The sequence below is a fragment of the Boleophthalmus pectinirostris genome, unplaced genomic scaffold (genome assembly GCF_026225935.1).
Source record: "Boleophthalmus pectinirostris isolate CB_2022bp ecotype Guang Dong unplaced genomic scaffold, ASM2622593v1 HiC_scaffold_18, whole genome shotgun sequence".
Taxonomy (NCBI): Eukaryota; Metazoa; Chordata; class Actinopteri; order Gobiiformes; family Gobiidae; genus Boleophthalmus; species Boleophthalmus pectinirostris.
The window spans coordinates 8,955,019-8,970,871 of record NW_026571133.1 but is presented as its reverse complement, the minus strand read 5'-3'; the positions used below and the strand labels follow the sequence as shown (position 1 = coordinate 8,970,871).

The 15,853-nt window shown below is 39.3% G+C and overlaps 1 protein-coding gene across 1 annotated transcript in view; it reads right to left on the bottom strand.

The window, feature by feature from the left end:
- The window catches only part of LOC110168475 (synapsin-3-like), a 186,687-nt gene that overhangs the window by 17,742 nt on the left and 153,092 nt on the right, over positions 1–15,853 (bottom strand). Inside the window, exons 9-10 of the mRNA XM_055153304.1 lie at positions 2,637–2,779; positions 645–719 (exon numbers count right to left, since the gene is read on the bottom strand). Of these exons, the coding sequence (XP_055009279.1) occupies positions 645–719; positions 2,637–2,779 (218 nt within the window). The remainder of the gene's footprint in view (positions 1–644; positions 720–2,636; positions 2,780–15,853) is intronic.

The following is a 15,853-nucleotide window of genomic DNA, read 5'->3' as shown; positions in this document are numbered from 1 at the left end:
CCAGGACTAAACCAGGACTAAACCAGGACTAAACCAGGTCTAAACCAGGACTAAACCAGGACTAAACCAGGACTAAACCAGGACTAAACCAGGACTAAACCAGGACTAAACCAGGACTAAACCAGGTCTAAACCAGGACTAAACCAGGACTAAACCAGGACTAAACCAGAACTAAACCAGGTCTAAACCAGGACTAAACCAGAACTAAACCAGGTCTAAACCAGGACTAAACCAGAACTAAACCAGGTCTAAACCAGGACTAAACCAGGACTAAACCAGGACTAAACCAGCACTAATCTCCACATGTCTCCAACATTCTGGCTAACTAGGAAATATAGAGGTACTATGTCCAAAATTCCGGACTGTCCCGGAAAATATGGACCAATTCACTTGGAAACCTGAGGACCAAGTTTGGACGTGCCTGGATATCGCAACAGATACGGCTCATAAAGGTTTTAGACACACTTCACTTGTAGGGAAATTTGTCCTCTGTGTTTGACTCGTTCTTCAGTGTCCCTTGAGCTAGGCTTCGGTACTACCTTAGCTGGAGGATTTGAGCAGTTGCGTACGTGTTATGGCTTCATCTTTCTCTTAAGTTACAGCACATATTAAAACTTCTGTGCATACCCGCTGAGTCAGCTCACCTGTCAGTCATAGCGATCTGCTCCAGCATGGCCGACCCGGTGTTGGCTTTCCAGTTCCCGGAGATGGAAGTTCTCCTGAAAATCAGACATTCAACATGATTTACCAAGAACTCAAGATAAGATAACCACATTAGGGCCTTTGCGGTCTGCCCATTCACACCTGAGTTATGTCAGTGAAAGGCTGAGGGCAGACTGGGTGATATAGCAGAAGTGTTACTCATTAAGTCTGGATAAACATGAGTTAAGAGGGTGATGACTGCCGGTTGTTGTCATGATATGGTCTGCTGAACTCCACAGTCTGTAGCCTCTGAATGACTCTAATGGCTACTGTGTTGGGGAAATGAGGAAACTTCAGCCAATTTAATGAGCAAGATTTCCGTCATTTAGTGGTGGGGTGTTGTGTTGGCTCAAGTGGTAGAGTTTTATAACTCGAATATTGGTCCTTGGGCAAGACACTTCACTGACTCTTGCCTATGATTGTGACTATGCTCAGACTGGCAGCTATATCTTTGTCAAATTTAAAGTAGCTGTGAAGTAGTGTGGAGAGTGAATGGACACTGTAATGTAAAGTGTAAAACAGGCAAATCCAATGAATTTTTCACAAATGACTTAATTAGAAAGAGTTTTAATAAAAATCCTCATAAGTTTTTCTAAATATTGTTAATTCTAACTCTTATAATGTATGTAATAATAATATGTTTTTACACTTTTGCTAGAGTCATTTGAATCATTTCAGCCCTGGAATTGCCAATCTCTACTGATTTCATGAATTACAAGGTGGATTAGAGCATTAGAATAGAGCTTTGGAGATGTAGATAGACTATTAATAAAGGGTGACACTGTTTGAATGAAACAAAACACAATTCCAGGTATGTTTTTCATACAGTAACAACAGACTAACAAAAGTCATCCATCCTTCCAGTTTCTTCCACTTATCTGGGGCCAGGTCACAGGGGCAGCAGCCTAAGCAGAGACTCCCAGACTTGCTTCACCCTGGACACTTCCTCTAACTCTTCTGGGGAGACCCCAAAGCGTTCCCAGGCCAGCTGAGAGACATAGTCCCACCAGCATATGGAACAGATGCCCAAGCCACCTCAGCTGGCTCCTCTCGAGGAGCAGCGGCTCTACTCCGAGCTCCTCCCGTGCGACTGAGCTCCTCACCCTATCTCTAAGGGAGCGCCCAGCCACCCTGTGAAGGAAACTCATTTCGAGCGCTTATATCCGCGATCTCGTCCTTTCGGTCATTACCCAGAGCTCATGACCATAGGTGAGGGGAGGAACGTAGATTGAGCGGTAAATCAAGATCTTTGTCTTTCGGTTCAGCTCCCTCTTCACCACAACGGTTCGATACAGCGACCGCATCACTGCTGACGCTGCACTGATACACCTGTCAATCTCATGCTCCATCCTCACTTCACTCATGAACAAGACCCCGAGATATTTGTATATAGATTTTTGCCTGTGTCATGTCTTGAGCTGCTGGTCTTACACCTGCTTTGTCTGCCTCTAATCAACTCCAGTCCCTACTATTGGTTGGTGTGTTTTACTTAAAGGCCATGCCCATGCGCTGTTTTTAACTGAGTCCTGATGAAGACCAGTTTTGTCAAAACATGTTGGCTTTAGCCATCTGAATAACGGCCTTTTAACTATATTTTTCCTTGTGCGATTTTTACTTCTTATGAGCGCCTGGATTCTGTTGTGTTAAAAGTTTTGATCGTCTTTCCAAGAGCACCCTCTACCTGCTCCCACTGTATGGAACACCTGCAGCAAACAGACACATTTTAGTTTTTTTCATGACCCTGAGATACTTGAACTCCTCCACCTGAGGCAGGGACTCCCCACTCACTAACACAAGGCAATTTTGTGTAATATAGGATCTTTAAAACTGTGTAACTAGGATACATGTATGAATATTGGAAGTCCACTTTATGCTACAAACAAAACCAATCCAATTCTGTTTTTTTATCTTTACCAGACAGCACACAGACTCACATGTATGCTTTGTAGTTATTTCCGATCTTCTGAATGCGGATGTCATACTTGGACTGGACGAAGGGCTCGGAGGTGGCGTAGGTCCCGGCCAGAGCCACGACGCTGGTGATGTCCTGGAAGTCCTGCTGGTTCTCCACTTTGATCTGAGCCCAAAACACGTCACGTTAGAGGGGTAATGAGGAGAGCTACCGGGGCTAACACCTGGAACTGTGCACACAGGCTAATGCAGAATGTATGGAAACAGGCCCAGAGGCGAGTTTTACTGCGTCACCTCGTACAACGCTGTTTTTACAATGTTAGTGAACACAGGGTATATAGGGGAAATGTATACAAGGCATGAGGTCAGACTCGTAATGTTTTACAGTAGCATTTGACTATTGGGCAAAATATGTTAACGGGCAAATTAGGAAATAAGAGGTGGAAAAAATGTACGTATAAAAACGAATTGTATCTTTACATCACATGAGTCATTCACTAATCACTGTTTCCTATGGTAAACATGGTAAACACAATCTTAAAGGTACAGTGTGTAGGTTTCTTGGAGGAGGCACGTCACCTGCATGATTGCATGGAAACAGAAAGTTAAAACCATAATTTGGAACATTCTCCATGGAGATAGACAAGTCGAGGCATATTGTAGAAATTATAACCAAGGGAAGAATATATACAGTATATGGAAACAAGTAGAACAATGAGTAGAACGTCCTCCGGGTCAAATAAGTATCAGGTTTGTGAAGTTGCACGTTCACTAACAGTAAGGATACATGTTTTACTTTCTTTTGTTTTTCAGTGCAAATAAACACAACCACTGGCTAAAAAGTGACATACTAGAGCTATAAAACTAACATATTAATCATAGTACATTAAAATAATATAATAACATACACTTATTGGCCACTGTATGCTGTAAACTGTATATCAGTGTTTCCCAAACTTTTTAAACTTCTGGGGAGCCATATTTTAAAAGTCACAAACCTTCACGACCCAAGTCAATAGACATTATTCGTGAATCACAAAATAAAGGTGGATTTGACCATTATTGAACATTAATGAGGATATTTTATTGTTGACTGAGTGATCGTGTCTCTCTGAAAAATTTGTATTAGTCAAGTTTTAAACAGTGAGAAACAGTCATTGAAGCAGCAATAAAAGGATCCATAAGTCGCCTACCTGGACATTAAATGCAGCCCATTTCTTTTTCTTTTCAACATTTAATTGAACCAGCAAAACTGGAACAAAATGTCAATAAAATCAATTGCAAAAAGATGAGAAATTATATAAAACATGTGGGTCCTTCCACGCGAAATCTCCAAATGCCCCCGCTCGACCATCTCAGATTCGACTGAGGTTCACACACGTTCCAACAGGAAAAGTCCAAAATTTTAGCTCCCAACTCCTTATAGTTCTGTCATTAAAAGCTACCCCTTTGACCAGCTTAAAGCAGAGTTTTCCAAGGAGCCACTTTCAGATTGCTGTATCTAAAAAACTATTTAAGGTCGATTCTTCATATTTTCAAGGGTTAAAATTTGTCAAATGTACTTGTAGAATATGGACTTTTACACATGTGCTTTTGATTTATTACAGATTTCTGGGGGCTTTAATTTGCTTTAAAATTCTACTCTTCAAATTTGAGGGCATCTTTGGAGGACTGTGGAAAGTGCAATTTCAAAGACAGAGATTTGATATTGAACATACACCTTCCGACACATGATGTGGACTTTGTATTTTAAAACGGACCCTCTATGATGAACGCTCTAGAAGATATTAAATTCAATTGGTACCATCTTTACCATGTTATACCAAAAAAAAAAAGAATGACAGCACCCACCAACATAAAATTGACTGTTTTAGAAAGACCAGATGTCTGTTTTTAACATATCCAAAATCGCATATATACATAGATTTGGTGTGGAATGACCCATGTCTTAACATTTCAACATGTGTCTGAACTGTATACTGCAGACCTACATGCAGATTGTGACAAGACGACTCAAAAAAATCTCTTGCGACCCACCTAGTCTTTGGGAAACAATGGTGTATATTGTGGAAAGACAACCCCATACCCAAGACAACTCACCCATAACACATAAAGAAGAAACTCCATTAGAAATTTTAACTCATGGATTATCAAATAGAAAAGTTAAACACAAAAGTTACACGTATATTTCTTTATTGTCAAGTGTCTGACGTGAGCATGATCCACACCTGACTTGGTTAGTATTTATGTGTATTTAAGTGAGCAAAATGTCCTTGTGTGACATTATTTGCCATTCATTAATTCAAATGTAGATATAAGTTTATTTTTTAACTCTATATTCAACCTTCCCATGCCCTGAGGATAAACCCACCATTTGAGAAACAATTTTTAAACGCACAATAATCTTGCATACTTTGATAATCACATAAGTAGGTTACGTTGGCGCTCACAATACATCTTCTCATGAACTAAAATAGCCTATAGTAGCTCCAAGAGTCTATATAGTGAGATAGCAGCAAAGGAATGATGTGGTGTGTGTTGACAGGCCATGGGAAACGGATCTGGAGACAAGCCCATTCATCTATATGTGCTATGTATATGACAGTTTATCAGGAGTCACTGTCCACCATGTCAAATGATCAGAGACAGGCCTCTGCGCAGTCATTACACGCCTCTCTATGGTGGGAACGCATCGAAACGGACACAGAAACAGACACGACCGGGCCATGACTTCTGCAATTTATTTGGATTAAAACAAGTCATTTCCTTTCTATTGATATTTTGCAGTGACATGATACTGGGGGTGTAAAAAAATGTATTTGTACTGTATGGAAGATAATTAGTTTCATCAGATTTTGAAGTTTAAATACCACTGAATTTCTCGCTTTGAATTTTTTTTACTTCGAAAGAAAGATGTCTGAATTTGAGTAGCTGAAATTGTCAGTGTACTTTTTCAATATGTTTCAAATTCAAAATAAAAATGTCACCTTTTAAAAGTCAAAATTCAGAGTGTAAAATAGGCTCTATTCACGCTTACGTCACAAACCAGGAAAACTTTTGGAAACATGCGATGACAATTTCCGGTGTAGTTCCCGACACTGGGGTCACCGCCCAAATGTGATAATGTGATCAGCGGTAAAATGAAGACTGCATACGTATGTGCTGTTTGGAATCGTCTTGAATTTGGCATCCTCATCTCTTCTAATTGCATGTACACAGTGCGCTCGGAGTTGTGTGTCACTGGGGAAATTATGAAAACTGAAGTCTGGTTGTAATTGTTGATTAGCTGAACATAACGGAACGCTACAATGACATGAAGATGAAGAAAACTGGGCCATTTTTCCTAGATTTTGTCAGACTTATTACCGTGAACAGAGCCTGCTGGAAGTTGTCATCACATGTTTCCAAACGTCTTCCCGATTTCTGACCATAGACTGTATAAATGAGTGAACATAAATGAGCCGCCGTTTGCCAAACAGGAAGTTCGCCAGGAGGCTCTTCTGGCTCCTCTCACTCTGGCTCCAATTAACTTACATTGGGATCTCGTTGCCCATCTCTCTGTAACTGCTGCAGTAAGCCTCGTCATTTTGGTCTTAAAATGTTCGTATTAACCCGCTTTACATAATCCTGAATTTTATTTTCACTATTTTGTCCATCAAAGAAATCATGTTCATAACATAGAACCTGGCCCCAGATTCGCTCCTGTAACCATTTGCATTGCGAGTTTCATTTAAGCGGCGCTGAACACTATGACGTCACACTCGCTTAGTCCAGTTATTTTATACAGTCTATATTTGTGACGTAAACGTGAATATAGATTATTTGCAGTGGAAAAAAAATCACAGCAAAGAGCCAAAATGCCAAGGCAGAAGCAATCGATCATGTGTGAGTGAGGAGGACAGAAGCTGTTTCCTATTGGCTGTTCTCATCTGTGGGCGGGGTTTACACTGAAGAGATAAAAGAGATGAGGTTTTGGTGAGGTTCATTCTGACCAATCAGATCACTTCACTGCACAATTTCCTGCTTGTTACTAAGTTAGATCAGATCACTTTGGATCGATTGCTTCTGCCTTGGCATCATTTTTTCCACCGCGAATTTTACACTCTGAAGTATGGTTGTTGAATTTAAGGGCTTGAAAATATTTGTGCTGAATATTTAAAAGGTTATTTTTTTAACACTTTGAAAATTTACAATTAAAATTTCAGCAGCTAAAATTCAGGATAAAAATAATTCAAACATGTTTTTTCAGAATTTAAAAATTAAGAGTGAGAAATTCAACAGTATTTAAAATTCAAACTTTGATGGAAAAAAAATATCTTTCATAGTACTGACGAAATGTTCACCAGTTACCATGGAGATACAATGTACATATTTGCAAAGTTTTTAGGTGGTCTGAAAATTCACAAAAAAAAGCTTATGATAAATAGGAGCGTTCATGTTTAGGAGTTTGATTTTCACAGAAGGTTGAGTAACAGAGCTTGGGACAGAATAGTGCTTTCAGTTAGCATCAGACCCCCAGAAGTATCAATAAACAGATGTTGGATTTATCTATATCGTTAAAAGCCTATATCTGATTTAACTGTGTGTGATGTACAGGTTTCTTAATGAATTATTAGCGCTGCCCTCTGACGCTGTGTTCCAGGCAAAGTGGAGCTGGGATTTTCCCCACTTGAACTTTGTGAGTTCTGACCTCAGAGCATTCCAGCTGAATTAAGTCGTATTGATACTCTGCAGTGACATCATGCTGGGGGGGCTCTCTGCATGTATCTCTAATGGCAGAATGTTCAGCAGTAACTATGATGACACAACGCACACATTTGCAAACACAAACAAACAAAAAAATTAAAATCTGAAAACTCAAGAAAAAATACAAAATGGATTTGATCAATACAGCTTTTTCACAAAGACCGGAAGTGCCACAATGTAGAGTAAACGTCACTTACGTTAATGCTTTTCTATGGCAAAATATCTGTGGAAATGTTTCGCATATTTTCCACCAGCCAGGTTGGCGTCACCTAGTGCCTCTGCTCAATTTAATTTCTCTCCAGCGACTAGGTCAGGAATCAGAATACACTAGACGGTTTGCAAAAACCCCGGAAGTGCGAGTTCGGGCACCAGCCAATCAGCGAAGAGCCATACATTCTGTGTTGTCAACGATTCCCAAGATTGAGGATTTAAAGCCGGAACAAGGAAAATGTTTGATGAATTTTATCAAGAGGAAAGATGTTATTGCCCTTCTTCCTACGGGATTTTGGAAAAGCTTAATATACCAGTTAACCCCGTTAGCGGTGCATTACATACGTCACGACCAAATAGCAGCAACTGGTTGAATAAAAAAAGTACCCGCCTACTGTCAAGCGAACAAATCCTAATGCTGCGAGGTTGGACAGTTTCCACGAAGTGAAACCTTGTGATGAATCAGGCATAAATCTGCCCCATCACCAAATCTTCCTCCAACAAGATCGACAAAGGACATATTCTGTCCATGAAGAATTTATCCACAACTATCAAGGTAAGAAAGAGGAAAACTTAAAGGTCCAATTTAAATGCTAGACATGTAATCTGTGAACATCTGTAGCATTTGAACTGCACAAATCTCTCTGTCTATGCTAATATCAACATAATGAAATAGATTTTTTATTTTAATTCTAGGAGTTACATCTTAATGAACTACTTATTACTTTTGTTTTATTCATGACCATAATGTTTGTTTTGCTCTGGAGTAGTTCACTAAAGCTCGTTATTTTTTCACCTTTACGTTTTTGTCTTTCTTACCTTGATAGCTGTGGATAAATTCTTCATGAACAGAATATGTCCTTTGTTGATCTTGTTGGATGAAGATTTGGTGATGGGGCAGATTTATGAAGCTGGTGGAAAATACGTGAGACATTTCCACAGATATTTTGCCATAGAAAAGCATTAACATAAGTGATATTTACTCTACAACGTGGAATTTCCGGCCGCTGTGAAAAAGGTCAATAGGAGCGTTCATGGTCCTGTTGAGGTGTTTGCTTTTCAACAAAAGGTGAAAATGACTAACTCCAAAACTACTAACTTCTGACTGTAATTTTATGTGAGAGAGACTTGTTTAAGAGCACAAATCAGATCACCTATTGTAGCTCCAACTAAGTCAGCAGTTAATGGTCAGATTATGTTACAGTAAAACTCAGATCAAGTCTAATGCGAATAACAGAACATCTAAAAGAGCAGTGAGAAAGAGTTTCCGTTAGCATCACACTCTCAGGGAACATTGATGACTCAACTAAATATATATTTTTTTATTTTTTCATATTCAAATCCTCAAAGTATCCACTCTTTGCCTTGTTGACAGAACTGCAAAGACTTGGCGTTCTCTCAATGAACTTTAGGATGAGGTTTCCTGAAATGGTTTTCACTTCAGAGCTGTGCAATGTCAGGGCCAAGAAATGACAAAAGAGCAAAGCAGTGGTCAAAGCAAAGGGTGGATATTATTATTATTATTATTATAATTTTTTTTTTTTTTTATTTAAAACAAGTTTGGAGTTCTTTTGGGTTGATCTTTTGTTGCGACATTCCTTATGTTTTCATTAACAGTTTTCATGCCTTCAGTGAGAACCTACAATGTACCGTATTTTTTGGACTATAAGTTGCAATTTTTTTCATGGTTTGGGTGTTTCTTGCGACTTATACTCAGGTGCAACTTATATATTAAAACTTTCACACTGACAGCCATAAGACGGCGTTCTAGGCTTGTGTATCTTGTGCTTGTGTGAGTATCTGCTACTCTGGTTACTCCTGTACCACTGTCACATTGCTCTACTGCGCATGTCTCCTGCAGAAAGAGTCACTGTCCTGCTTCAAGTAGTGAAATATTCAGCCAAAAACGGTAATTGAGCAGCAGAAAGAAAGTTTGGAGTGAGAGAGAAACTTGTGAGGGACTGGTGGAAAGCAAGGATGGAGAACACAGTTTCACGGCAATCGGGAGGGTGCACCATGAAACTTTCCTGGAAGTCACTGGATGGAGCCTGGACTTCAGTGTCAACCGAAACCATCCTGTCGGGATTCAGAAAGGCCAGAATAATTATAACTGGAAATGATGCTGAGTCTGACGACAGCTATGCTACAGCTATGAGGAAGCGGCAACTAAACTTATGTTCTGTTGTTTATGTTAGTTATCTGAAGAACTGTTCATATGTGACGTTAACAGTCTGTTGTTCTCTGTTCTGTTGTTTTTACTATAACTTGACATTCAAGATGAAATGTCAGTTCCTGGTCTCTGATTTAATAAAATAAATTACCCGCCAAAAGTGCGACTTATAGTCCTGTGCGACATATATATTTTTCTCTTCTTCATTATGCATTTTTTGGCTGGTGTTACTTCTACTCCGGAGTGACTTATAGTCTGAAAAATACGGTAAATAATCATGGAAATAAAGAAGAAACAGAAGTGAAAAAGTGTGTCCAAACATGTGACTGGTAGTGTATGTATTGTGGAAAAAATAAACCACAAAACAGGTGGTAAACACTTAAGAACCAAGCCGAAACGCTCCACCCTGTCCCACAGTGCAAGCCCATTTAGAAACGTGTCATTTTGTAATCCTCAAGTTAAATTTCATTATGTAACACTGAGCTGATGTGATGTGCTGAGGTTTGGAGAAGTCTTGTGAGGTCTGGTGAAGATTTTCGTGCTGTTTTGAACACAAACCACTTTAACAAAATGAATTATGAAACGGGTGGAACAAAGAGACCCCAAATGTGCTTTTAAAAATGACACAATCCACTGTAAATATGGGACCGAAATGAGCGAACATGGGCCAATAAAAGTAAGTCTGGTGCATTACAGATGGGTGGGCAGCTTTGATGTGGAGTGTGGTTGGATAAACAGAGATGTCACTTTGAAGGCAATGAAACGAATTACGATGACAGTGTAAACATGAGCTAAAGAGAAAAGTTACACACAGATTCATTACTGCTGCAAATGAGACTAGATCAGGTCTAAGCTAGATCCAAACCAGGACTACAAAAGGACTCAATGTAAACCAGCATGATATTAGGACAAGATCAAGTCTAAAGTGGGCCTGATACCAATATTAAACCAAAACTGGATTTTTTTTTTTTTTTTTTTTCCAAACAGTAGTTTGGAATTGTAGATGTTATTCCTGGTTCAGATTATCTTAATTTATTGCATATATACATACAAATTACTATAAACATATGTACTGTATTTTTTGGACTATAAGTTGCACTTTTTTCATGGTTTGGGTGGTCCAGCACCTTATATATTAAAATTTTCACACTGACAGCCATGAGAGGCTCTAGGCTTGTGTGTCAGTATCTGCTGCTTCTGTTACTCCTGTACCACTGTCACTTCACTCTACTGTTCATGTCTCCTACAGAAAGAGCCACTGTTCTGCTGCAAGTAGTGAAATATTCAGCCAAAAACGGTAATCGAGCAACAGAAAGAAAGTTTGGATCGAGCGAGAAACTTGTGAGGGACTGGCTTAAAGCGGGGATGGAGAACACAGCTTCACAATAACCAGGAGGGTGCACCATGAAACTTTCCTGGAAGTCACTGGATGGATCGACAAAGTCTGGACTTCAGTGACAACCGTAACCATCCTGTCGGGATTCAGAAAGGCTGAAATAATTCTAAGTGGAACTGATGCTGAGTTTGACGACAGCGACACAGAAGAGGAAGCGGTGCTCAGTTTACCTCTGGAGGTTGTGGAGCTGCTCAGAAGTGACACCGAGGATGAAGAATTCAATAGATTTATTGATTTGGAGTGAGATGGAGAGTTTGGTAAACTTCTTCTGTTGTTTATTCTACAGTTATCTGAAGAACTGTTCATATGTGACGTTAACAGTCTGTTGTTCTCTGTTCTATTGTTTTTACTATAACTTGCCTTTCAAGTTGAAATGTCGGTTCCTGGTCTCTGATTTTATAAAATAAATTTCCAACAAAAAGTGCAACTTATAGTCCGGTGTGTCTTATATATGTTTTATTCTTCTTCATTATGCATTTTTTGGCTGATGCGACTTAAACTCCGGAGCGACTTATAGTCCAAAACATACAGTACAAGAAAACAGACAAATAATATGCACAAAGATAACATGAAATAGACGTGATTAAATGATTCAGATCAATCATTTAAACCAAATCTAACCTGTTTTGGTGGGTTTCAGATGAAATAACAACATTCTATTAAACAATAATATTTAATACAGGTGAAAGCAGTTAAAACAGATAGTGTTGAAATGATTTATGTCACAAAACAGATAGTTCCAACATTTTCTTTCCTAGACCTAATGAACCAGATTGGATCACAATATTGCTTTACTAATTTATTTTAATCAGTGTTCCAGGGTTTGGCAAACAGAGCGGTTGGCTCCTTTTGAGGCTATTCGGTGCACAAAGTGAGCAGTTTTTGAAACTTTGTTTTTTGAGCTCAGTTTTGACATCATATAATGGGATTTTAACCAAATAAGAAGTACAGCACGTGCAGTTCAAGGGACAAGGGAGTAAGGGACTGTTTTATTATGTTTTATTATGAAGCTGTTTTAGATCAGTGTTGCAGATGAGTCCATAGTTGGGTGCATGAGGTCACACAGCTGAGGCTCTTGTGCGTTCACAGAAGAGTGAAATACATGTTGTGAATGAGTGGCTCTGTATTTAAGGCGTGAACTAATAAAACCTGTGACGCACTAAAGCTGAGCAGAAGACTTCAAATAACCATCTGTGCCAAGGTTTCTGAATGATCCTTGACTACGAGAAATTTAGATTTTGTATTTTTATAATATGAAACACACATATTCATGGACCAGCAAACATATATACTCACTGATCTGAGCCTCTTGTTACATGCAACACTTTGAGATCTATTTCTAACTCAAAAGACAAGTTTATAAATTGTTAATTATTATGTCAACGGTCCAAATTTTTCATTCCTAGTCATTCTGAAATCCATGAATAAGCAGGCTGGGCAGGTTTGGTAAAGCTGACTGGGTGACTTGCCCAAGAACATATTGACAGTATCAACTGACTTTACCATGGAAATGAATCACCACCAGTAAATGGGCAAAATTCAATACAAACCAAAGACTAACAGTTATAGGGGTAAATTTGGAGCCCATTCTAATAGGAATAGGAAAATAATGAAATAACAACACCAGGATCATGTAGAGCAGGTTAATATGATGGGTGGTTAGAGCGTTCGTCCACTGATCTAAGGGTTGTGAGTTCGAATCCCGCTCTCGACATAAACATCATTGGTTGAGCAGTCAGATCCACTGACCCACAGGTCGGCTGGTGTGATTCCAGCTCCCACAGATGAATGCTGTCATTGTGTCCTTGGGCAAAACACTTAACCTACCTTGCCCCCAGTGTCTGCGTACACTGGTGTGTGAATGTGTGTGTGAATGGGAGAGTGGTTCCTTGTTGTAACGCACTTTGAGAGCCTTAAAGGTGGAAAAGCGCTACATAAAAATGTGACCATTTACCATGAACATTTTAAAACCAAAATGACGAGGATCGCTGCAGCAGTTATAGAGAGAGGGGGACAATTTTTGGATGTAAAGTCAATTGGAACCAGAGCTGATGGAGCCAGAAGTACCTCATGCTCATATCCTATTTGGAACACAAGGGACAGCTGGTTAACTATGTCCATTTATATAAAGTTGTCCCTCACTATAACTCGGTTCACCTTTCACGGCCTTGCTGTTTTCGATTTTATTTGTGTACTTTTGCATGCATTCTTTTTTGTGTTCTGTGTTCCTCCCCCTGCGTTCTGATTGGCTAAGGGACTGTTAGACCATTGTCAATCAATCTCCTCTGCGCCATGTTTCCTGTGCTGTACAGAATGCGTTCAGCTGCCAAATTGACATAAATGTTCGATCTCTAGCAGTGTGACTGTGAAAAGCTGTATGTTTGCAAGTTTTCTCCCCGATAAAACCCACAACGTCGACGAAAAGTTCTGCACCGACAAAGGCTCCTGCGGTCGCACCCAGAAGGCCGAGGAAGCTGCAAATCATCGCACAAAAAGTTGGACTTCTGGACGAGCTGAAGGAAAGTAGTTAAGTAGTTAGTAGTAAATTATACAGCTGTAGCGCATTACGGAATACATTAATCTTCGGTTCGTTACATAAAGAAGGAGGAAAATGACATAAGGACGACGCCGCAATAAGTTTTAAGACGGATGCAAAAAGGGCTGTAACTGTCCTGTCTGAGAAAAGTGTATAAAATGTGTGGTGACGGGTTTTACTGCCTTAAAACAGATATAATAATTGTAAAAAATAAAGCTGACTACTTCGCGGATTTTACCTATTGCGGCTTAATTTTAGAACGTAACCCCCGTGATAAACGAGGGACCACTGTATACAGTCGACGGTGGAACTTTATCATCATGTGTTATGGATTAGCGCCACAAACTATCCTTGACATTAACCTCACATCTGCTTTCAGCTGACGACGATCGTGTCTTTGGGGTCGAGCAAATCTTTCTAAATCTATTGTGAAAAAAGAACTTCACTGGTGTTTACTGACAGCGCACCATATATAATTCTGAGCTCTCCTTCAGTTCAGATTTAAACTACAGAGATGCTTAAATGTTGTGATGTCTCATGAACACAACGTATTGGTGAATTTCTGTGGTCTGAATGCGTCACATGTGAAGTTCACTGAATGTGGAAAATAACAGCCTTGTGGTATAGACAAACAGTACAGCTCTGGCTCAGGGTTCTGCAGACGTGTGTTCGTTCTCAGAGCGCCGCGAGCTCCTGAAGGTCAAACCAGGTCACGCTCTACAAGGACCTGCCAATGCCCTAAAGAATTATGGGAAATCCTATACAAGTCAGGGCCCCCAACCGGAAACCAAGCCCATTCTCAGACTGGGGTGAGATATTTGCAGATGTAAGGGTGATTTAAGGTGGTGATGTAAGTGGTTTGAAATCTGTTATATTTACTGAAGAAAGGTTTAACATATATTTTCTTTTGTTTTGATAGGCTCCTTGTACTTTCACACACAGTAACTTTTAACTCCAACAACTCCAAAAAAACAAACAAAAAAAAAAAACACCGTCAAGTAACAAGTACAAGTAAATTGGTAAATAGTCACTTTTTTGGACTAGTTTTGGTTTTAGACTTATTTTAGACCTGGTTTAGGCCTGATTTAGACCCTGTTTTAAACCTGTTTTTAGACCTGTTTTAGTTCAGTTTTAGAAGTGTTTTTAGGCCTGTTTTAGACCTGTTTTTAGACCTGTTTTTAGACCCCGTTTTAGATCTGTTTTAGTGTTTTAGTTTTTTAATCCTGGTTTAGACCTGGTTTACACCTGATAAAGTCCTGGTTTTAGACCTGGTTTTAGTCCTGGTTTAGTCCTGGTTTAGTCCTGGTTTTAGACCCTGCTTTTAGACCTGTTTAGTCCTGGTTTAGACATGTTTTTTGACCTGTTTTAGATGTGTTTTAGACCTGGTTTAGTCCTGGTTTAGTCTTGATTTTAGACCTGTTTTAGACCCGATTTTAGACCTGTTTAGCCCTGGTTTAATCCTGCTTTAGACCTGTTTTTTACCTGTTTTAGACCTGTTTAGTCCTGGTTTAGACCATGTTTTTTGACCTGTTTTTAGACCTGTTTTAGTCCTGGTTTACACCTAGTTTAATCCTGGTTTTAGACCTGTTTTTAGACCTGGTTTTAGACCTGTTTAGTCCTGGTTCAGACCTGTTTTTTGACCTGTTTTAGACCTGGTTTAGTCCTGGTGTACACCTGGTTTAATCCTGATTTTAGACCTGTTTTTAGACCTGTTTTAGACCTGTTATAGGCCTGGTTTAATCCTGGTTTTAATTCTGGTTTCATTCTGGTTTAGAGGATTTGAAGCACCAATTATTAGGTGGATGAACACTAACTGAGCTACTCCATACTTAAAAAAATAAACAAATAAAATATAAAAGAAATAATGCCTCTTTTTCTTGGTATTTTGAGCAATAAAACCTCCTTTAATTTAATAAATGTAAGGTAAAGCTGCTTCATGCCAACATTCCAGGCAGAACAGTGACATATCCTTAGAAACAAGCAGGTGACGGGCTCCCAACCAAAAAGTTACACAGTGTACCTTTAAACTTAAGAGGATCTGACAGGCAGATCTGTGAAAACTAGAACATGACAACATTTTGCCAGAGCAGCACTATTTGGTGAAAGAGTCAAATTCTGGAAAAAAAAAAAGTGTTGTTTTGTTTTACTTTGACTTTTTAGGGAACTTTTTATCCATGAACTC